Raw genomic sequence first — 24,069 nt, forward strand, 5'->3', positions numbered from 1 at the left:
ACTAAGCAGTTCTGAGCAGAAGTGCTCACTGTTTCCTCTCCAACAGTTGGTAATATGACAATATATAATTAACTGAAGGTGGGAACTTTCCTCTCCTGGGTCAGTGCTTAGCTGTCTGTGTGTGACATGGGCATTTTCTGCCAGATTTCTAGCTCTGGTCAGATGTCCAAATACTGTGAACATTGGAGACAAGAAGATCAGTAAACACTTTCCGTATCTTTTCCCAGATTAAATTCAAATACACCTAATTAGGGACCCATCTGAGCCTGCTAGTGTCAGCTTCATGGTTTCTGAAAGGTTCATGTTTAAAGTGTCTGGTCAGCAACAATGGAGAGAAGAGAAACTACGACCCGCCCTGAATCTTTCATGGGCACTGACTTCATCCTCACAACTCTGTGAGGTCAGTATTGTCACCTTGTCATCTCGAGCCGGTGAGAAGTGAGGGCTGATCAAAGTGACCTCTCCCGAGAGCAAGGGAACCAGCATCCCACAGCACTGAATTCTCTGCAGCTGGAAGAAATTTAGGTAGAATTACAGCTTTCAAAGATAGGAATTAAGAGGGTTTTAGCTTTTCCTCCCCTGACATATGGGGTAGCCTGAGGAAAAAGCACAGACTTTGCAGCCAAACATGCATTTACATGCTTCTGCTCCCTGCTAGCTGATCTTGGGCAGGTTACTTACCTCACAGGTTCTCAATTCCCTACCAGGAACTTCGCGGATAATAACACTGCATTGACTAAATGGTCGTTTAGAGACTGGCACCTACTGTGCTCTCGAAATGCAGGTACAGGATAGGGCGTGCACTGAACAATCTGTATATCTCCATAGAAGATGCCCAAACAAAGGCCACTTAGCTTTGGCCTCCTGGGCTTTTGAAAGGAACTAGAGAGCGGAAGGGCATTTTGATGTTTTCTCAAATCACACAAAGGGTTTTATTTTAAAAAGGAGAACAGGCAAGCAAACCTAGTACTCCCAATTCAAGAAGGCCAGAGGTGTAAAAGGGGGTCAGAGGAGAGAGCCCTTGGCAGGCGCTGTATGCCTGACACACAGAGGTTGCCTGGCAACAGAGGAGCCCTGGAGGAGGGGCTTGGAATGTTTGTCTGTCTCTAGGGCAGCTGCCAGCCTCAGCAGCAGTGGTGGGCAGGCGCCAATGGCTGAGGACTCGGAGCCTGAATGTAAGTGGACACGGAGCGCTTTGTGTTTGGTGTTCAGTGTGTGTTTGATCTTTGATTACCTAGGAACCCATCTTCTCTAACCCGGTGTGAAAAATGAAAACCTCTCTGGCGGCTGAAGCCCAGCTCCCGGATCACCAGGGATCAGAGCCTTCTCAGAAAGTCCAGTAATAAAAGGCAGAGAAAGAGGTTGGACGTGTGTGTGTGTGTGTGCGTGTGTGTGTGTGTGTGTCCTCTGGAAGGAGGGAAATCTGTAGATGCTGCTCCTTTAAAAAAAACCACATTTCAGGACATTTTCTTTGGCACATGGCCTTTCTACAGTCTTAGCTAAACAACCGCAAACCACAGACCTCCACACCACTGTGTACAGAGTTCTTCCCCATCTCTGGGGACTTAGTTCATGTCCCTGGAGGCTGGATTATTGCGATGTTACAAATGCGGGGCAGGGGACTTCGCCCCGGGTCTGTGGACTCCTGCTTCCTCACCACACAGCCTGCATGAAAACGCTGATGATTCAGATGAATTTGGGGCAGAGAGAAAACTTGTTGGATTGAACCAAATGGTCTGAATTATATAATATTTTAAAGGGATTTTTAACTTCCAAGTGCATTTGTACTGGCCTCTATGCATTGGCTAGCAGGCATGTGAGGCAGCCTTCCAGCAGCCGTGCACACCTGACTTAACCACCTGGGCCTCAGTGTCCACATCTGCAAAAGGGGATGGAAAGAGCACTGCCTCCTGGGGCTGTGGTGAGGATGAAATGAGTTAGTGGATGTAAAGTGCTTAGGATACCAAATGTAAGTACCTGTTAAACTTGCTACTTTTATTACTGTTTTTTCCACAAGCAATGAGTGTATTTTGAGGGTGACTGAGCCATATTTCTGAACTTGCTCAAATGCCTCGCAGAGACTTGCAAGCAGACGGAGAGTTTCCGCGCTGTGCTGTGTGCTTCTCCTGCTGCGGCTGTCTTCTCCCCACCGCAGGGGTTCATAGCTCCTTCCCTATCGCTCTGCAAGATTCCGGGTGGGGCATTAGTTTATCCACAAAAAAGAGAGTACAGTCTGGGGTACAGAATAAAGTTTTAAAGTATTTAAAATTCTGAAAATATTACTTCTTTCCCACATTTAGTCCTTAAACTACACAATTACTCCTGATCTTTTTCTGAAGATGCTAGTGTGAATACAACCTAGTTCCTTCCCTCAAGGAAATTTAAGAGTCATAGCAGAAATGTATTACAGGGAACAGTCCCAGTGCCATCTGCTGGGTGCAGGAAAGAAAGATGACAGTCTTTTTTTTAAAGTTAATTAAGTAATTAATTTTTGGCTGCTTTGGGTCTTTACTGCTGCACGTGGGCTTTCTCTAGTTGCGGCAAGTGGGGGCTACTCTTCATTGGGGTGCATGGGCTTCTCATTGTGGTGGCTTCTCTTGTTGTGGAGCACAGGCTCTAGGCACATGGGCTTCAGTAGTTGCGGCACGTGGGCTCAATAGTTGTGGCGCACAGGCTTAGTTGCTCCATGGCATGTGGGATCTTCCAGGCCCAGGGATTGAACCTGTGTCCCCTGCACTGGCAGGTGGATTCTTAACCACTGCACCACCTAGGAAGTCTTGAAAGATGACAGTCTTGAGAGGAGTTTTTAAAGATCCTCCAGGTGGATACGGTGGGGCGGGGCACAGCAGCCAGAGGGAGAGGGGTCACATGGATGGAAAGATGCCCCACGCAGGCTCCACGAGGAGTTTGCAGGGGACCACAGAACACCAGGAGGGACTGGGTTCACCGCCTGGCACCTCACCGGCATGGCCTGTTCTCTGAATTCTTGCCTCTAACACATTCCAGGATATTTGCTGCCTTCAGGGTGGAGGTAGGGGAGACAAAGCACAGAAAACACAGGTGATGTTGGATTTTTTGGAAAGAGACCAACGAGATTTTCCTGAAATTTCAGGGTTCCCAGAGATCAGATAACACAGGGCAGTGATTTCTAATAATTTTGACCTTAAAGACATGTTGTGGGACTTCCCTGGTTGTGCAGTGGTTAAGAATCCACCTGTCAGTGCAGGAGACACGGGTTCAATCCCTGGTCCCAGAAGATCCCACATGCCACGGAGCAACTAAGCCCGTGTGCCACAACTACTGAGCCCACATGCCACAACTACTGAAGCCCATGCACCTAGAGCCTCTGTTCCACAACAAGAGAAGCCACCGCAATGAGAAGCCTGTACACCACAAAGAAGAGTAGCCCCTGCTCACTGCAACTGGAGAAAGCCTGGGAGCAGCAATAAAGACCCAACTCAGACAAAAAAAACCCTCAAAAAACAAAGATGTTGCTTCTATTCTGAAAAAGATGAATTACTAAAGAATAACACCCTGTGTTTAAAAATATAAAATGCGAACAATGGTTGAAATATTTGTTAATTCAGATCTAGTCCAGAAAACCTATTACTATGTCTTCCTTATCAGTAGCTATTCAAAAAGTTAGTTTGGTTTTACTTAAAGGAAATTTATCCCCTGATCATTTGGTAAAGAACCACATTTTCCATGAATCCTTTCGACTATTTTTTCCTGCTTGCCAGGTTTAGATGGCAGGATATGCAAATCACAACGTCTACAGTTAGAAAATTCATTAAAATATTCGTTGCTGAGATGGGAGCCCTGGTACTTATCATAAGATCTTGGCAGAGAGAAATGGAATCTGGATTCTCCAAGTCTGGTGAAACAAGTCTTCCTGCAAACGAAGGAAAACAAATTCTAAGTAGGGAGGTGATTTTGCCAATTAATTTGCTGGCAGCTCCAAATCCTTTTTAGAAATAGAATAAACAAAGGAAAACACAACATTTAAGCCACCTCCTTCCATTTTCCAAAGAGAGTTGGTCTGATGTGCGCGATGGTGAGCTTTATGTGTCCGTTTCGGTGGGCTGCGGTGCTGGGTATTTGGTCAAACGTCCTGGATGTTTCTGCTGACGGTGTTTTGGGATGAGATGAACATTTAAATAAGGAGCCTTTGAATAAGGCAGATCCACCTCTGTAATGTGGGTGGGCCTCATCTCATCTGTTGAAGCTCTTACTAGACCAAAGACTGACCTACCGCTAGCAAGAGAGAGTCCTCCAGCAGAAGGCACTGGGCCGTGAGCTCTAACTCCAGCCTGCTCCCTACACTGCAGAGCTTGGGCTTGCCAGATTGTGTAACTGTGTGAGTCAATTCCTTGTAACGAATCTGTCTCTATCTATCCATCCTGCGTGTTCTGTTTCTATGGAGAAGCCCAACTAACGCAGTGTTTTTTTAGGGCTTTCTGTACATATTGATGCCTTTGATGAATTATCATGATTATCTGTCCTGAAAGCTTGCTCTATTTATGTTTTAACATTTCTTAACAGGTTTCTTTGAAGTACTAACCACTCAATAGGGAAATTCTCAAGGATCCCATTGCTGGAAGCGTTTGCCCCAGGATCCAGCCACACGGGAGGGAAAGGATGACTCCTTTCCACCTGGGAGAGTGCAAAGGGAGCCTGGGCTCTGGGCTTGGCGCTGGCCTGGGGTGGCCCGAGCTCCCTGCCCCCTGCTGCATGCGCCCAGCACAGACTCCAGGGCTGAACACGAGGAGAGCATCCGTGGTGGCACCATGTCCCATGGCACCCGTGACCTCACGGCAGGGAGAGTGTCTGGTGGCCTGACCTAATCACATGAGGTCAGTCACAGGGCAGGGGTCGGGGGTCAAGGGCACGGGAAGTATGTGGCTTTCCCTTGCTGGCTCAGGGATGAAGGTGGCTGTGTGGCCAGGAAGGTGGGCAGCCCCAGGACCCCCACCAGCAGCCCACTAGGAGGTGGGGGCCTCAGTCCTGCACCTGCAAGAAACTGGCTTCTGTCACAACAGGATGAGCCCAGGGGCAGATATCCCCCCAGAGCCTCCAAGGACCGAGCCAGGCCTGCACCCTGATATCCATGTTGTGACGCCAGAGCGGAGACCCCAGGCGCAGGCGGAAGTGCCGACCACGGGGCCCTGAGCTAGTGCGTGGGTGAAGCTGCTGCCTGCGGGGTTCGTCACATGCACGAGATGCTGTCACTCCTCCTCATACCTTCTGTGCCCTCCTGTCTTCTCTCAGGTGACAGTGGAGACAGTGGCGTGTCCTGACTTACGGTCCTGCTTTCGGACATGGATTGGCCAGAGGGATGGGTTTAGTGTGGGTTCCAGGAAGCCCTGCCCTGGCCCTCTTTGCTGTAAAAATGCTGTATTCAGTTATCAACGTGGCCACTTGTCAGGTGTCGGGACCTGCATTGATCCCATACCTGCCCTCAGTTTCCCTGTAACAAAAGGGGCCTCGTTACAGGTGGGGCTGTCGTGGGGATGGAGGGGTGTGGCGGGTGTGGAGGTAGGTAAATCCTCGGCCTCTGGGAGCTGAGGACATGCCCTGAGGGCCCAGAAGGGCCTGGTTCACTGCCCTGTTGCCAGGGCCCCTCCCAGCTCAGGTAACAAGGCAGGTCTCAGAGGAAGAGACACTGGCTTGTCTAGTCCTCCAGGCTTCTCTGGGAAGGTCGTGTGTCAGGCCAGCAGCCCTGTGAGCATCTCAGTGACAGCCCAGGAAGAAAGCCCTTTCCCCTCCTCTGTTGAAGTCTGGGCCTCCTTGTGTCCTGCCAGAAGCTTCTGGAAGGGGTTCCCTCTACTATAGTCTTTGACAGAAATAGGTGGCATTTATGGAGTATCTACTCCATGCCATGTGCTTCTTGGCCAAAAGCCATGTGACTTGGTTGTCAGTTAACCCTTTTGAGTAGGATGAATCTCCTGATTTTGCAGGGGAAGAAGCTGCCTCAGAGAGATTATGTAAGATCTTTGAGGGACTTCCCTGGTGGCGCAGTGGTTTAGAATCCGCCTGCCAATGCAGGGGAGCCCTGGTCGGGAAGATCCCACATGCTGTGGAGCAACTAAGCCCGTGTGCCACAACTACTGAGCCTGCGCTCAAGAGCCCACGAGCCACAACTGTTGAGCCCACATGCTGCAACTACCGAAGCCCATGCGCCTAGAGCCTGTGCTTGGCAACAAGAGAAGCCACCATGTTGAGAAGCCCACACACTGCAACAAAGAGTAGTCCCCGGTCTCTGCAACTAGAGAAAAAGCCTGGGTGCAGCAACAAAGACCCAACAGCCAAAAAAAATAAATAAAATTTAAAAATAAATAAGAAAAAAAAAGATTTTTGAGCTCATGTACCTAGGAAACTGACTCAAAAGGCCGGCTTCTCCCATTATCTTATGTCTTAGGCCAAATGCCCAAACGGACTCCTCCCTCTGGGATCCTTCGTGGGGGGAACTGGGGTCCCTGTCAACAGGTTTCACTCTTGGCTCCTTGCCTGCCTGCGAGTGGGGAGGGGTAGGGGCACCAGTGAAGGGCTAGTCAGTCATGGACGGGTTTGCTCAGAGACTCCTGAGCTGCTTAGTTTTAAGGGAGAAGGAAAAACACCTTTATTTATTCCCCAGCATACCTGTCTTTAAGCGCCCTCTACAAGAATTAGGATTATGCCTTTAGATTTTTTCTTCCAGAGCCTTTGCTATCAGAGGAAGAAATTCCCTGTTGGCTCCAAATCCCCGTCTTCCTTCTTCCTGGCTCTGTGGATCCTGGCTTTCTGATGGGAATTGCCCTCGTTCACCCTTGGTCCGCAGCCAGGCGGGCCTGCACTGTTTCCTCTCTGTACCTGTGGGCTCCTGCTCTGGGAATGGTATACGCCCGCTCAGCAAATGCACACAGCCCTCCTATGGCCTCCCTGTGGAACTAGGGTGGCGGTTAATAGTCTTCTTGTCTTTCCTGACCAGTTTACCTAAGGTGGAAACACTGTGAGACACCAGGTGTTAAGACTCTGTGCAATCTAAGGACACTTCTGAACAAATTCCAGAAAGACCACAGAGACTATGTCTACATGTACACCTCCGGCCACCTGAACCCCAACAAGCTCTACAGGCCTCCGGAGACAATCCTGTATCACTGGCCCAATGCCAACAGGCCCAAGGAGGCAAAAGTCCTTGGAGTGGAAAAGCCATCAGATAAGAAGATTAAAAAGATGAAGGATGCTCTAGCTTATTTTACCATCAACACAGCTGTAGCTCCAAATGATGCTGAGCACACGCCACTCTTCAGGTATTTGAACCCTCTGACACATGGTTCCCACACTTCAGAGGAGGATTTGCTTCCAAAGGAGGGTTTGAGAGAGGAGGGTTCTCCTGAACGGCCAAAGAGAGAAGAGCTGAGATGGCCCGAGATGAAGGTTCTGAAGTACAAAGAGGTCAAGTCCAGCCGTGAGTGTGTGATGTCCCCCCCAGGCAGGGACGAGTTCCAGTACATCAGCTCACACTTGGCTGGCGTAACAAAAGCAGACAAGTACAGGAAGTTCTTGAGTTTCCAGAAACAAGTGCTCGCAAAACAAGATCTCCTGAAGAGTGACTTCACGGGAAGCAGGGCAGCCCTGTGCCATGAAAAGAAGTTGAAACAGGTGAGGAGGGTGGTTCTGCGATCCCGTCAGTACCCGTACCAGTTCCAGGGGTCTAAAGACTGTGGGTGGAGACGCACCCTCCAACGCCTCACTTTTCCAGGTAGAATAGAAAAGGGCTGCCAGCTGCTGAGAATATCTCATAAGATGTAGATGGTAGCAGTTAGGGTGAAGTCAAAGAAGGTTAATTTGGAAACTGGTGCCTTGGAGGCGATTTTGTAATTGAGAGCGTTGGCAGCTGTGTAGCAACTACAGTAAAGGGAATGTCCCTGGCGCAGCAGAAGCCCCCAAGAAAACGTTTGCTTGACTCATTACAGAGGAACGTGAAGGGAGGGCAAGGGGAAAGTTGAGAACGCAGGTGAAATCTGCATAGGAGTCACGCCGTTTGTAGAAGCTGCTTAGGCATCAAAGGACTTGCTGCGGACAGTGGTACTTAGTGATGAGTGACCTGGAGTTGGAAGGGTGAGGATGCAGGGGAATGTCTGCATACAAAATAAGCAAACGTTGATGAGATTTTTGGCTGAGAGGGCTGATGGGAAGAGACGGACCTTGAGGATGCTGTGGGGGCAGATAGAGAACCCCTGATTCATAAGATACAAGGGATTAGATAAAAAAAATCATGTGATCATAGGTTATCAGCACCAGGCTTTGCCACCCAGCTCTGCTGAGGCCCAGTGCTGGGGGGTGGGAGCTGTGCCCCCTGATAGAAAGCCCCTCAACCTGAGAAACTAATCTGAAAGAAAAAGGAAGACATCCTGAAATGGGCCGGTTCTGTTTTCTCTCTAGGAGCTCCAGAAAATATGTGTCTGTGACCCTCAAGAATTCAACAGACTACAGGTCTTTGGAGAAGTCTTTGAAGATATTTGCAATAGTTCTTTGATATTTGGTGATATCTTGAAGGAAATTAAGGTAACAGAAACATGCTTTCCCCAGATGACAATTGAGACCCATGCATGATTTTTGCACACATGAGCTCAAGCCTCACAGAAATTCTGTTGAGTGTCTTGGTGTCCATTCTACACACGAAGAAAATCATTCATGCAGACTCGAAGGAATGTGTCTACAGCCGCATGAGTCATAAATGGGCCATGTGAGATAAACCCACCAGGCCAGCTCGCTCCTGAAGCCCATGGTTTTCTACTAAAGCTTCCTAATTATATACAAACATATACAACACAGAAACTTCAGTGGTTATGCATATGTAATTTTATATGAATCTTTTTGGAGTTATAAGTTTGTTGTGATGTCATGGTGAAAGTGACCATCATATCAAAGCTGAATTAGAATTAGGTTGCTTGCAGAGTCTGCTATTGTCCAAATCCCCAAAACAAGCAAGGCTTCCAAGCAGGATATAGTGCCCTCTCTCCATCCCTGGATGGGTCATCTCTGGCAGGTCATTAGGACCCAAATCCACGGAGTGTCCTAGTGGCAGGAGGTCATATATTGTACGTGTGTCGAGGTATTTTGTGATTCTATCCTGAGGTCATCAATAGCTAATACTCAAAAATGCTTTAAAGATGGTGAGATTTTGTGCACTTTAGAGTGTTTATTGTTTAATATATTGCAGGAGCATTCTTGAACTGACATCCTTAACCTCCATTTTATTTACATATGCAAAGAAACTTACATTGTACTGTAATCTCATAACACATTTCCAATGGATCTTTATTTTTCTCTTTTTACTCTTTCCCTCCCCTCCTTCCCTCTCTCCCTTCCTCCCTCCCTTCCTCCCTTCCTTCTTCCGTTCTCTCTTTCTTTCCTTCTATAGGACGAATATGAACTCTACATGCTATTACTTCTGAAGACCCAGCCCACAGAACAGTATAAGGTAATAATCAATCTTGCAAGTCTGAAATAGAGCCTATTTCTTCATATTTCTTGAGCACTGGAAAATAGTCTGAATCGAAGAAGCCCCATTTGTGCCTCCCTAATAAAGAACAGCTGATATTTTTAATAGGAAAGGGGTTTAGTGTCATGAAGGACACGAAGGTAAAGGCGACAGTGAGGGACGGGCAGGGGAGGCACACACATGTCTTGTTTTCTGCAGTCTCTCTGGCCACCAGTTCTCCATGAACTATGCAGGCTTGTCCTTTTGTAACCCAGTCCTCATGTGTTTGCTTTGCTCAGCATCAGCCCTCTCTCTCCTCGCTCTCTGCTGGTGGATGAGATCCTTACACTGATGACTCCCGGCTTTGTATGCGTCACCCAGATCTTCCTTGTGAGTTCCAGGTTACAGTGTATGCAGCCAGTGTCCCTCCGGAGGCTGACACTTAGGTGTCTGAGTTAGCAGGTTACAGACCTTAAAGTAGGGAGATTATCTTGAATTGTCTGGGTGGGCCCAATCTAACCACATGGCCCTTAAAAGCAGAGAACTTTCCCTGGCTGGAGTCAGAAGGGACAGGTGGCAGAAAGGGATCCCAAGCCAGAGAAGGATGAGGGGGCATCAGGGGCTCTGATGTGGAGGTCCAAGTGCAGCGACTGGAGAGAGCTAAGAGCTGGGAGTGGGCCCAGCTGACAGCTGGCAAGGGAATAGGACTTCAGTCCTATAGCCTCAAGGAACTGTGTTCTGCCAAAGGCCTGAATGATGCTGGAAGGAGTTTGTGCCCCGGAGCCTTCTGAAGGCAGCCCAGCCTGCACCTTGATTTCAGTCCAGTGAGACCCTGAACAGAGGCCAAAAGCTCACCATCTGCCCTATAGAACAGAGATAATAAATTTGTGTTATGCCTCTAAGTTTGTGGTAATTCATTATAACAGCAATATAAAAGTAAGAAATTGTCCCACAAATATCTCCAGAGTTTCCAACACTGTTTTCAAGCTACTCTTTACTGAACATTTGCTGCTATAGAGCATGTGTGCCTCCTGATACCTCTCCAGCACCTTTCAAACTGCACATTCTCTGCTGTTTTTTCCTAGTGAGGTGCAATAGTGTCCACCTGGAGGTGGGGTGACCTATTGGGATATAAGGTTTGTACAGATGTAATCAAATTAAGATGAGGCCTTTAGGCTGGGTCCTAATCCAATGCTGGTGTCCTTATAGGAAGAGGGAAGTTCAGACACAGACACAGCACAGAAGTTGGAGGCAGGGGTGGGACTGTATTCCCAAACCCCGGAGTAGCTATAGGTGTAAATGGTTTGGGAACGTAGAGGGTGCTATGTTAGTAACCACTGGGGAGCATGTCCAGTTGTTACCCTTGGGGAGAGCATGCAGCCCACATAAACTGTAGCTGCCTCCTCTCACTGTGACAACTTCCAGGGGTTCCCTCCAGGCTTAGGTCACACCTGTGGATGCTTGGTAAGGAAGATGGACTTCAGGAATGACATTATCACTTACAAAACTAAGAGAATATAGCACTGTGGCTAAGATAACGTTTGACATTTTCAGTAAAGTTTAAAAATCCTGTCTTATAACTTGGGAAGCAGAGTGTCTTACTTTGTGTATGTAAAAAAGACTGACAAGAAGGTCAGGTCTCACTTAGTTCTTAATTGAGAATCATATGTGCATTCTGTTCTTTGTTTTGAGCTTTTCGTGCTTCAGAAAAAATCTTTTGTTTGGCAGGAAGAAGGAAAGCCTCCAGCTGGGGGGTCTACTCTATTCTCTACTTTTTGAGGTTGAGTTACAAAGGAACATATAAGCCTGCATCCCAATCAAATACTAGAATGAAAAAATCCTCATGCCATCAGGGCACTAGATTCTTCTCTCTCCTTCTGCAAACTTGGCAGCCTGTCACCATAGGAGGCGGAGACCTTTGTTTCACCACATTTGAGAAACATCACTTTATATCCATATATAGCCATCGAATTAATATTGTTTCTCACTAATTTAGAAGAAATAATTGTGGTGCTGATAATAATATTCAAGAAGCATTTTACTCAACACTTTCTTTCCCCCACACAACACTGAAACCACCCCCCCCCACCGCTTTTTAAATTTCTTAGGAAAATAAAAACTTAAAATTAAAAAATATATACCCTACCCAGACCTTCATGTGGCTACTTATCCCTCCTCCAATATTCCTCCTTCCCTTCCATCCTCCTTATTTACCTATTTTGACTATAAATTTATATTTTGACTCAGGACATCGTGAATATGCTGTATTAACAGAAAAAGGAAACTTCTCACCCTTGTTTTGTGTTTATCTTACCCGTTATGGCCTGCTCAGACTTTGCTGACTCATCTTGAGGGGCTGGAGAGGAGGAGGGTGAAGACCGCAGATGTGGACCAGGCCAGGGAGGAGCTGAGGGCGCTCGTGGCGGCCATCAAAGCAGCCCTGGACCGTAATGACAAGTGAGGGGTAACAGTCTGGGTTTATTTATGCTGATATTACATTTATTTTATAATATCCTAAAGCCATGTGACAGCATATTTCACACTTTTTCCTCCTGTTGGGTGTGCCACCCTACCTTTATCAACACCAAGCCCATCACCAGTTCTTTCCCACAAGCCATCACACATGTGATTAGGATATTCTACTAAATCCAGTGATTCTATGGGGGAAGTTTGGGGAGATTTCTGAAGGAATCTCATGTCCTCTCTGGTTGTCCCCTGAGGATTTATTGCTGGCTGAGTATGCTGCAAGGTCAAGATGCCTTTTATAAATGCCCTTATTATTATTATTTTTAACTTAGAAAATCTTTTAACCTCTCTGATTAGCCTTTCAGGACGAAACCACAATTTAATAGGGTATACTTTTTTTTTTAAAAGAATTTAAAAAAATAAAAAGATTAAAGTAAATCTGACACACTCAAAATATCCTCACACAAAACAGGAAACAAAAACCAAAAATAAGAACTCTGACTTCAGTGTAACTAAAATACAGAAAGCATCCCAAATTGAAAATACCTGAAAATAGAAAAGAAACATTCAGTGCCAGTGAACCATTATCTATTCTCTTTCTGCAAACTTTGGTGAGAACTATGTCAGTCTGGGGTAGAGAGAAGAACAGTGTTAGTAGAAATCTAGAATTGTCTTAAAACCACTGGGTGAGAGAGAGTGAACCACCCAAGTAAGAATACTGCCCAGGTTACTGGTGGGTCCACCAGAGCACTGACTCAAAAGGAGAGGACGTAAAAGTGAGTGTGGAAGCAAAGAAACAATTTTGAGATGATAATAATATGGGTGAGAAGAGGGTTAAAAGAAAGTGATCAGCATTCTTTGATGAGAAAAATTAGCAAGGGAGGGAAATTTAGAATTCCTTAAGAGAGGAAAATCAAAGGGCACATGACCCCTCCCACTACTGTCTTTCCTTCTCTCCAAAAAAATGGAAACAAAACAAAACAAAATCCAAACAACAACAACAAAAGCATGGTTTGCTGCTTGGACAGAAAAGTGTCTTTTTGAATTAGGAATCTTACACACTATCCCAAACCAGGAGCCTTAGCCACAAAGATGAAGAGGTGTAAAAAATCTTGGCCCACACAGATGACTCTAAAAGGAAAACAGCAAATAAGAACCCATACAATTTAGCTGATAAAAATCCCTACCGTCTGACAATGACAACAAACAACTGGAGAAGAAAACTGTGCCGCAGCCCTGCAAATTAAACCAAATATTCTCAAAAGAGCATTTCAGGATATAAAAACAACCTTGAGTCATACATTTAAAACCTAAGCACATAAATCAATAACAACAAAAGAGGAAGCCATGAAACCAGATTTGACAACTGAGGAAAGATAGTGAAAAGTCAAAATTATATTATAGATCAAGACTAAATTAGGACGTGCCCAAAGAGGAATAGTTTTGAATGAAAATTTAACAAGAGGCATTAGAAAAAAGCAAAAAACAATCAAGAGAAATTAAAATATGATAAAGAAAAAGAGTCAGAGAAAAAGTGGTTGAAATAGAAGATAGGCAAAGAAGATCCAACTTATATGTAATGGAAGTCCCCAAGAAGAAAAGCAAAGCGATGAAATAGAAACATAAGTAACATTGAAAACTATAACACATCACAAGTTTTTGGAAACCAAACCCTCTGAAATACATATTGAAAAGGCTTTCACCATTATTATTAATCCATTTAACCCTAATTTCTTAAAATTGGAGTCATAATGCCTTTCTATTTCTTTTAGTCTGTCATAAGATGAGCTAACGTGTATGAAAGTCTTAAACCATCAGGCCCCTTGTAGACAGGCAGTGTTAAGTCATTTGTGGTGCTTATGTTTTTAACCTAATCACAGGGTTTCCCTCAGTATATGCAATACTAATTTGATTCCTTTTTGTCTCTAAATCTATTAGAAATGAGACAGTCAATGTACTTTATTTTGAATGAGGAAGAAGATACAAAGAGATAACAAAGGTTTTTATTTCCTTTTAAAATTTCTTGTGTTTTATTTTTAGTTTAAATATAGTGGAATTTGTAAATTGTATCTGTGATGTGATCATAATTCACAGGGAAAATGCAACATGTAATCCAATATCAGTAGGATTTTCCCATTATTGGCCTCGTTATTTCATTATTGGCATCAGAGTGTAAAATGCTAGTATCTTTGCCTCCTTGCTTCTTGGAAGTTCAAGTCACAAAGTAATATCAATAAACACTCTAAGACCAGCTCCTTTAACTAGTGCCTTAGGCAACCTTGGTAAGAAAGTATTCTTTTGTTTATTGAACCTGACTGATCCAGGCTCTCATTTTATATACATCTTCAAATCACCTTTTTTTTTTTTGTTAGGAACTAAGAAGATCAGTTCTTATTTCTCAATTTTGAAGAGTGTAGTATAAAATAGACAAGAGGAAAAATGTGCAAATGGGGTATTAACATATTACTATGTTTTATTACCAAACCATAGACTCAGAAGTGAATTGGAGCTGGAACGCATGTTGCTGCAATCTGCTAAGAACAGATCAGGTGAGTAACCTTGTGATTGATCTTCTGACCTAAGCTTTTTTTGCTGTGGCCTTTGGGTGAGGAATCTTCAAACCTGGTCCACTGTTCATGGCCTCCCGCTGTTGGTTGTTTGAAAAGGTTTTTCAGAGAGGTTATTGCATTTTATTCACTTTGTCCCCATCAAGTTCTTTACAAATTCGGTAAGTTTTTGTTTAAATGAAATACTTTAAAGACACAAGGAAACGGTTGATCTCTTTAAGAGATTCCGTCAGGGCAAAGATTATCCCAGTTTCCATTGCTTTCAGCACGTTCGGTTATTGACTTACTCTGTAGCCAGAGATGACTGTGTGCCTTTCATTTTCCTCCAATCTTTGTGGGTTTTAGTGGAACAAACACTGAATGAATTCAGGACCTTATGTAGTGAGAATTAGGTCAAGCTTTGAAAAAGGTATTGTGAATAGATTTTAAGAGAATTGACCAAATGATATAAACATGAGAGTCAGCTACCCCAAGGAAGTGCTGAAGGACTAAATACTCTTTGTTTTAGAGAAAGTGCCTTGAAATACATGATGCGTTTTAGGGGGAGCAGTGAACACTTCAGAGCATCCGCGTGGGATGGAAATAGAGGAAGTGGGGCCGTGGCCTGTGGTTTCCAGGGTAACAGCAAGGAAGACAGCTCAGCCTGGTTTTCAGAATCTTTACATCTTTATTCCTGCATCAGAGGAGTCAGCTTTTCCAGGCAATGAGTTTCTGTGCAGGTTTGGGGTGCCCTCTCTTGCAGACGGGTCCTCAACCTGCCCATCTCAGCCACCCACTCACATGGCTGTAATTGAACTGGTTTCATCTCAGCTGCTGCCTGTTCAGTGGGGACAATGACAGTGCTTCCCTGGTTCCTTAAGAGGATTCAGGGTGATGACCCACGTGGGGCAAGAACACAGGGCCTGGCACAGCAATAGGTCTGCCCGTTGGTTCCTCCTTGTATCATTATGACATGTGAGCAGGCGCACACAGTTCACAGGGAACTAATTACATTTTGTGAATGTTTATGCACTAAATGAATATTAAAAATTATCTCAAAATTAGATACGCAATTTGGAGTTTGATTAAATCACCGAAATAAGTTCAGTTAAGTATCTTGCTCATTAATGGTTCAATCAAATGCTGTTTTTCCTCCAGGTTTGTTGCACACTAACTCACCCTGGAATCACTTTTCCCCTCTCAGCATCTTTGAGGATGTTCTCACCGGTTTTGAGTTCTTAGGCAAACTTAGCCTCAGAGGTTCTTACCAGAGCCTTTTGTTTTCCTTCTGCTGGTTCTTTCCCTCCCACGAGTCACACCTGTGGGGTTTACCTGCTGGGCATCTTTCAAGGATTCCTTGTGGCCTCAGTCCCCCAGCCACGTCTCTGTCTGGACAGCCTTGTCTTGCGATCCTTGGAGGGTTGGGAGGGGGGTGGATATCTCCCTTCCTGCAGCCTCACTCACTCCTTCTCTTTTCTTTGCTTTTGTTAAAAAAAATTTTATCGAAATATAGTTGATTTACAATGTTCTGTTGTCTAGCACAGTGATTCAGATATATGTATGTGTCTGTGTGTGTGTGTGTGTATGTGTATATATATATTCTTTTTTAGATTCTTTTCCCATATAGGTTATTACAAGATATTGAGTAGAGTTCCCTGTGCTATAGAGTAGGTCCTTGTTTTTTATTTATTTTACATATATTAGCGTGTGTGTGTGTGTATCCCCAAATCTTAATTTATCTACCCTCCCCCCTTTCCCCCTTTGGTAACCATAAGTTTGTCTTCTACCTCTGTGAGTCTATTTCTGTTTTGTAAATAAGTTCATTTGTATCATTTTTTTAGATTCCACGTATTAAGCAATATCATATGATATTTGTCTTTCTCTGACACTTCACTTAGTATGACAATCTCTAGGTCCATCCATGTTGCTGCAAATGGCATCATTCCATTCTTTTTGTGGCTGAGCAGTATTCCACTGTGTGTAGGTACCACATCTTCTTTATCCATTCCTCTGTGGATAGACACCTAGGTTGCTGCCATGTCTTGGCTGTTGTGAATAGTGCTGCTATGAACTTCTGTTGGTTCCTCTCCAGACAGGCCACGAGTGAGGCTGAAGCTCTCTGGTCTCCTGTTGCTGCCATCTCTTAAAACTGGCCACCTTTTTTTTTTTTTTTTTTAATTTAAGGCCTTACTGCTAAATGCTAACAGAATAAAATGGCAGTGACTCATAAAAATAATGAAAAGAAGTTACCAATTTTCTAGGACTGTAGTAATCTTTACTTAATATTTGATCCTAGCTGACTGTTTCTGACATACTTTCAAGTGCTTTTGAAGAAATCCGGGGTCCTGCATTTTTCCTCCTTTATTCTTTTTCTAAAGATTTCTCATTCTGGAGCCCTCTCCAACCATGCACATCTTCTGTGGAATCCCTCCATTTTGATACCACAGTCTTCCTCTTTGGGTCACTTACACTCATTTTGGCTTCTTTGCTGCCAGTTAATTGTTTCTGGTGAAACCCTCCAGTTAGATCAGAGTGGGGATCACAGACTTTATTTTGTAGTATCTCTCAGCATTCATGTAGACACTTAATGACTGTTTCTGCTCTCAGCTAGCTCAGCATGTATCTGCTTAACTAATTCACCCAAATTTCAAAGCTTACCTTCACACTTTTCCCTTCTTCCAAATTTGGCAGGTTTGAGTGGCAGCAGTGGCTTGGGTCCCACTCACCTCTGTATAAGCAGGTATGATCACTCTTGCTAATTGCCTATTTTTCCTGTCAAAAGAGAGTAATTGTTTTTTCTTTTCAAAGAAAAAAGAGAATTGTTTTTTCTTCTCAAAGAATTAAGTCTTCCTACTCATCATCATCTAACTGTGCTGGTTGAGAACAAAGCATCCTTCGCAGTGAGTTACTCTGTGTGTCTCCTTCCTCTCTGTATTCCGCAAATATTGACCTTGGTTGGAGCCCAGCACGTCTTTGGTTCAGTCCATCTGTCTTTGATTCAAATCACTTTCCTGTTAAAGCATCTTTAAAAAAAAAAAAATCTCCATTTTTATTTTTATTTATTTTTTTCTTTCGGCCGCACTGTGTGGCTTGTGGGATCTTAGTTCCCTGACCAGGGATTGAACCCATGCTCATGGCAGGGGAAGTGCTGAGTCCTATCCACTGGCCTGCCAGGGAAGTCCCTAAAACATCTTTTTAGGCTTAAGATCTATATATGCCACTGCCTACTGCACACGGCACGTGAGTGTCAACTCAACAAGTCCAAGGTTAAGCTCTCTGTCTGAGTTTGCACGTCCCTGGAAATTTCAATGAATGGTATCTCCAGACGCATGGCGGCTCAAGTCAGAACACCAGTGGCAGGCATCTTCACTCTCCTCCCCTCAACCACGTCAACTCCGCTTCTAGTCAGTAGCCAGGCTGGGTTTAGTCCCAGCTCTCTGTGACCTCCCTGCAGCCATGAGCTCCATATTCCCTTCCCACCATGTCTGTTCTCAGCTATGGCCGAGATGAAACCCAGTGGTTATTTTGATACCTGCCTCTCCTCTACATCCAGATGGTCGGTTACCAGTTCCCTTTCCGAAATCCTTTCTTTCCACTTCTCTTTACGCCCCAGGTACTCTCATGATCTGATCTGTTTGAATGATTGCAGCAGCTTCCTAACTGGTCTTCCAGGTGGGAGTCTTGCCTTTCTCACATTTGGTGCCATAGACAGTGACCATGGTCTGATTGTGTTTCTTCCCGGCCCAAAAACCTTCAAGTCAGCTTTGACTGATTTCTTCATGTAGGTTAGAGGATATTTTCAGACCTGCCCCCCGTTCCTTTCTAGGGTCATTTTTTGGTGTCTCTCACCCAGCCCTCAGTGCCCCCACCCTGCTGTGTAACTTTCCTTTTACTGAATGTGTCAGCTGGGCTCTTCGGCCCCCTCCCCACCCTCCGGCTTGTCTGACTCCTGTTCATCCTCCTGGTCTCAGCTTAGCCATGCGTCTCCAGCAAAGTCTTCCTGTACCTCCCCCGCACGCTGTGAGGCACTCAGTAAATACTCATCAATTATATATACAAGTTGAAGGAAGAATCCCCCCATTCTTGGATCAGATAATTTTTTTCTTTTATCTCAACTGCTATTCTTGCCTTTACTGCTTATATTTTTAATAGGAAAAGATTCACAGTATAGAAAAATATGTAGAAACCAAGGTGATGAACTACATATACTTCATTTGGATCAGATAATTTTTATTGAGGTGCTTGAAGTTGGAGCTACATTATATTTTACAACTATTCATGACCTACATAATATTGTTAATGCATAATGTTATTAATAAGGACTAACACAGAATACTTTGCTTTTTAAAAATATTCCAGAATCACCTGAGAAAAATGTAATGAAGGAGGAGCACCTTACTCTTATTGAGAAGGTTGAAAAAAAGAGATGTGAAGTACTTAAAAAATGGGATGAAATTCAAGCTCTTGAAAGAGAAATTAAAACAACTTTGGTTCATACTGGAATTTTGCATATCACCGAGAATAAGATTAAAAGCTTAGAGGTATGCAAATTGTTTATTTGAATGTTTACATTGTTCTTTTGCTGGAAGACCTTGGCAAACACATGAAGCAATTTGATTTTGCAATAGGGAAAAATTAACATGACACTGGGTCCAAATATATTTTCATTTCAAAACACTTATAGCAAATGATTAGAATAATTAAGAGATATAGCTAAAACAACAAAGAGGAAGGGGATAAAAATTCTGTAGAGCTCTGTTAAGGGTCAAATTGGATATCTTTCAGGTCAGTTGACATCTCTTAAAACTTAACAGTTTTGTATAGAAAATGCTTGCATAAAAATAATGACTCCCATCGTGTAGTGTCTAATGTATACTATGTAGTTTAATCTGAAGCCCAGAGAGGCTAAGTGACCTGCCCAATGTGACACAGGATAGAGGTGGCAAAGCTGGGATTCAGCTTAATTCTCTTGGGCCCCAAAGTCCTTATACTTTCTACTGAGCCACGTTGACTCCTTAGTTGGATGTTCAATTAGCTGTGCAATCATGCTGGAAGATAGGTTAGTTACTGCCGTGGAGGGTTTACTGTATCAGACTTTAACAATGGTTGCTAACCATTTTCTTGATAAACAATAACATAAATTATGATGTATGTTTTGAACTGCTGTGATGCCCAAGTGTTTGATGTTATAAACGTAAAGAGTTTATAAGTGATATTTGATTATTCTTTCTCTCCTGGCTGTGGAGTTACATGTATTCTCCCAGTACTGCCTTTTTGTTTTGTTAAGTCAAATTATAAAGTGTACGGGAAGGTGGTTGTAGCCCAAACTTGTTTTGATTTCTCTCTCTCTCTCTCTTTAAATAATCTGTTCAAATTTCCTTCTGCGTTTTCCTGTAGAGTCTGCCCCCCCCCCTTTTTTAAGCTAATAATGTCCTGAGAAGAAACAGTAATTTATAGTTGAATTTTTAAATAAGCATGAGATAATGCAAAACCTTGTGAACTTTTCTTTCATAATTAAAACCTCTTTGAAATGGGTCAAACCTGGGAAACAGAAGATTGCCTACAATGACTCCACATCAGTAATTTATACTACTTTACATATTTATTATTTATATTTGGGTCCTTAACTCGAATACTGGAGGGTACAATAAAGCTGCATTTATTAAGTAATTGATTTCTGGGTCTGGATTTGAAATGTTATTTCTAACCAGAAGAAGAAAATAACTAAATGTATTGCAGACTTATGATGCACAGATACTGCTGTAAACAATACAGAAATACTATTTTGGTTAATTCCCAACAACCCTAAGAGATAGATGCTGTTATTAACCCTCTTTTTCAAATGGGGAAACCAAGGCACAGACAGGCTAAATAACTTGATTAAGGTCACAGTGAGCAAGTTGTAGAATTAGGATTTAAAGTCAGCCCAACTTCCTCATTATACACTATCCAGCCTCATGGTACAATTGCGAACACTTTTCAATATGGTGGGTACCTGGAAGAGCGAGTCTTTGTGCCTGCTCTTCATCAGTGCTTTGTTCACAGTTATCTTGGATGTTCTCATTTACAGAATTAACTAATTTCTCAGTTTCAGTAATAATACTCTTGGTATTTTTATTGTGCTTCTAATGAATTTGTAAACTCATTTGGGAGGGAGCGACGGCTGTACAATATTAACACTCCATGTAGCATCATTTTATATTTATTTAATTTACTTTAACGCATCGGTCTTAAATATTTTTTGTTACTTTGGTCCCTGTGACTTTTTGGTATCTGTTACTATTGTGAATGGAAACTCAAATTTTTTCTTAACCTTGCAGTTTATAATCAGTTATCACTGATATGTATGTGACATTGACATTTGTATTTTTATATTAGAGCCAGCCATCTTAAAAATTATTATTACCTCTGAAAAATGAGGAACTCTTCTACTCTGAAACTTTCCTAAAATTCTCCAGTTTTTTGCAACATCAACCTCCACTTCCTCTAGTTTTTTGACCCAGCGGGCCAGGATTTTTCTGTATTGCTACACGTCCTTCAAGTCGTGCTTTGTTTTTTCATTGTTTTGAAATGGCATGCTATTGAATACTTTTGAAATGAGAATAACAGCATTCACATAAGACTTTTTGTTTTCTAAATTGAGAAAAATATTTCACAAATATTGTTAACCAAGCATCTCTTCAAACCGTTTTTCCTTCAGACTGAAACTATAAAGTTGGACACAGCAAATAAAATTCTAAGGAAGAAAATACAAGTAAGTTTCTGTGAATCTATATTTTGGAATACAAATGTTTCCCCGAACGCCTTCTAGTACTATGTCATAAACGAAATATGAAAGTATGTGTATAATCTTTCTAAACAGTAACGTTCTGTCATGCCAGGAATATCTCGTTATCAGAACTGGCCATTTCTCTAACCCTTCTGCACGTAACAATTAGCTGTAATGAGTTTCTTCGGTGACAAGGAATGTAACACGTTGGCTCCCTTAAGGACTTTTCAGGATAGCCCCCCCCCCCTCCAAACGCATGGTAACAGTTTGTTGCTTTATAGATTATAGTGCTGCCTCGATTACATATGCACGTCTCTCTGATTTATATATATCGATAGTGTGAATTTGTATGCTATGCCCGATTCCACAAGCGGTGATGTATTTGGATGTAACTGGCAACATTACGCTGTTACCCATGACCAGTATCGTGCTGTTATACGTGACCAAATGATTTTTAATTTTTGGTAGTTTATTGAAAACCACGTGAAGCAGATGATAGGGAAGAGCAAGTTGCGTGAAGGGGAGCAGCAGTGAGTATTGATGCCCTGGTAACGGAACTGTCCTAGTAATCTCATGCTGAATGTCAAGACCGTCCATGTACAACTAGATTACATTCCAACTAGATTTTGAAGTGTTTGCATTCCCGCGTGTTAACGTCACACACATGCTACATCCTCTCCTGTGCTCAAGAATCCTTGGTCCAAGATTTCATCTCCATCGTACATATTATTCAGCAATATGGAAATAAAGTCTTTGGAAAAAGCTGAAGAGTTGAGGGTGAATCCTCCTGGGCAGGGATCAGGAAGGTGGGGAGGCATGTGGCTCTGGGGGTTTTCTTTTCTCAAATTATATGGCTTTTAGTGATACTAAATCTTTGAGAAAACCTATACAGGTACTATTCTGAAAATTTTAATTTAAAAATAAAATGCTGATTTATATTGTCTGTTACATACGTTTAGACTTTATAGAGTTAATTTGCTTTGAGTTGGTACCACAGTTCAAATCTCAGGATTTGGAAAGGCTGGGAAAACCATTGATGGTTTAAATGTGGAAAGAGCTTATTGTATCAACAAGTAAAAAGACGTTTAGTTGTTGGTGATGTAGGTTCCATGAAATCATCAAGGAACCAGGGTTGTTCTCGCTTCCTTCCCTGCTTTCCTTGAGGATGGTTTTCCTCCTAGGGGCCTCAGCGTGGCTGTCTTCAGACACTGGGTCCTTGTCACATGGGGGAAGAAAGGGGAAAGTGCAGAGCAAGTGGCAAAGAAATTCTCATTACGAGCCTATTCTGTTGTATTTAGGAAGGAAAGCCATTCCCAGGGACTTCCACTGTGTCTCATTGGCCAGCAGCACATCCCAAGGCCACCCTTAGCTGCAAAGGAGTCAGAAAATAGAAATTCCACTTCCAAGCTTACATGGTAGAGAAAGGAAGAGAGGTGTTAGGATGGGTGCTAACTGAGCCACACAGGTAGATCCAGGTTCTGTGAGGCCTCATATTATGTTGGGCATCCTCAAAGGAAGAGAACATAGAAGTACAAAGACAGAAGTGGGAAGATTCCTTCCATAGTCTTGGCAATGAGAATGAACGGACCTGACGTTTAAATACCATTATCGTCCAGGTAAAGCTACCTCTGCCTCCACAGTCTACTTTGCCTGGAAAATGTTGCGGGGACTGTGCCCATAGGTAGAGAGAGAACCTTTGCTGCATTCAAGGCCAAAAGTCTGCTGCAAATACTCTTTAAAATGAAAGTGGACGGTTGCAAAGTCTTACTCTAAGTTTTTGAGTAAATGTGTCCTGAATAGATGTTTATTTTGAAATTTTCTTTTATGCTTAGTGTACTTTTTTCTAACCCATTGTTCTCATTTGTTTTGTATTTTAAGGAACCTTTGGGAATTTATTAAAGAATTTGTAAAATTAAAACAGACAGATAAGTCTTAAGGGACTGGAAGAATGACCTATGAAAATTCACAGCCACCCCATGTATGCAGTAGCATGGATGTTTGCAGAGGTATAAATTAATGAAGATACATTTCATTTTGTCAGTTTTAATCTGACAAAATTTTGTCAGTTTTAATCCAATAAAATTAATGTGGTATGTGTATCCTACTCAAGATATTGAAATAAGTACATGTATTCATCTGATTAGCTTTACTTTGTATACCTATTCATAACAATAGTAGTTCTTAGAGTATTTTCCGCTTTCATTCAACAGCTTTCTCCAGGAAAAAATACTTTCAATTATTTGATAGGAATAAGAAATTCAGCACTGCTGCAATACAGATTAAACTCATTTCTTATTTGCCAGTGCAAGTTTATGTGTAAACATTTAATAAAATGTAGTAGTCATCTAATAAATGTCCATTTAATGAATTCATCTTTACTGATTGTAAATGATACAGCACTCTACCAACATTACCAGACTAGCATGGTGCTTTGCACTGCACGTGTCTTAGCTGACTGTGATCTTGAGGACAACCTTTCTACCCCTACTTTGCCTGTAATATGGTCTGAGCACTTAGAATAAATGCAAGTTCAATCTCTTGGGACAACCATATATAGGGCTGTTGTGAAGATCAAAAGTAAGTGGTGAGTACAAACAGGAGGGCTTTAACTCTACCTTGGAATAGTAGGGTTTGAGGTCAGAGAGAAAGAGATAAGCAAGGTTTACTTTGTATGGACCGGAAGGTGTGTTCATCACAGCTCTCCTTAAGAGTTTTAGCTCTTCCTGGGGCATGATCCACTCTGCTTTTAGAGACACGATGGTGGCAACTAAAATGGCAACATTTCACCGTGTGTAAAAATAAATTAGACTTTGTTAATGTTT

The 24,069-nt window shown here is 43.0% G+C and overlaps 1 protein-coding gene across 1 annotated transcript; it reads left to right on the forward strand.

Moving 5' to 3' along the window:
* Positions 1-1,150: 1,150 nt before the first annotated feature.
* On the forward strand, positions 1,151-23,183 carry C6H6orf118 (chromosome 6 C6orf118 homolog). Its single transcript, XM_057740268.1, has 10 exons — positions 1,151-1,175; positions 6,968-7,641; positions 8,425-8,547; positions 9,407-9,466; positions 11,799-11,923; positions 14,423-14,481; positions 18,838-19,019; positions 21,179-21,232; positions 21,716-21,777; positions 23,126-23,183. The coding sequence occupies exons 1-10, from the start codon at positions 1,151-1,153 to the stop codon at positions 23,181-23,183; spliced, it is 1,422 nt and encodes a 473-aa protein (XP_057596251.1).
* The last annotated feature ends 886 nt before the right edge of the window (positions 23,184-24,069 follow it).

The sequence above is a fragment of the Hippopotamus amphibius genome, chromosome 6, assembly GCF_030028045.1.
Source record: "Hippopotamus amphibius kiboko isolate mHipAmp2 chromosome 6, mHipAmp2.hap2, whole genome shotgun sequence".
Classification (NCBI taxonomy): Eukaryota; Metazoa; Chordata; class Mammalia; order Artiodactyla; family Hippopotamidae; genus Hippopotamus; species Hippopotamus amphibius.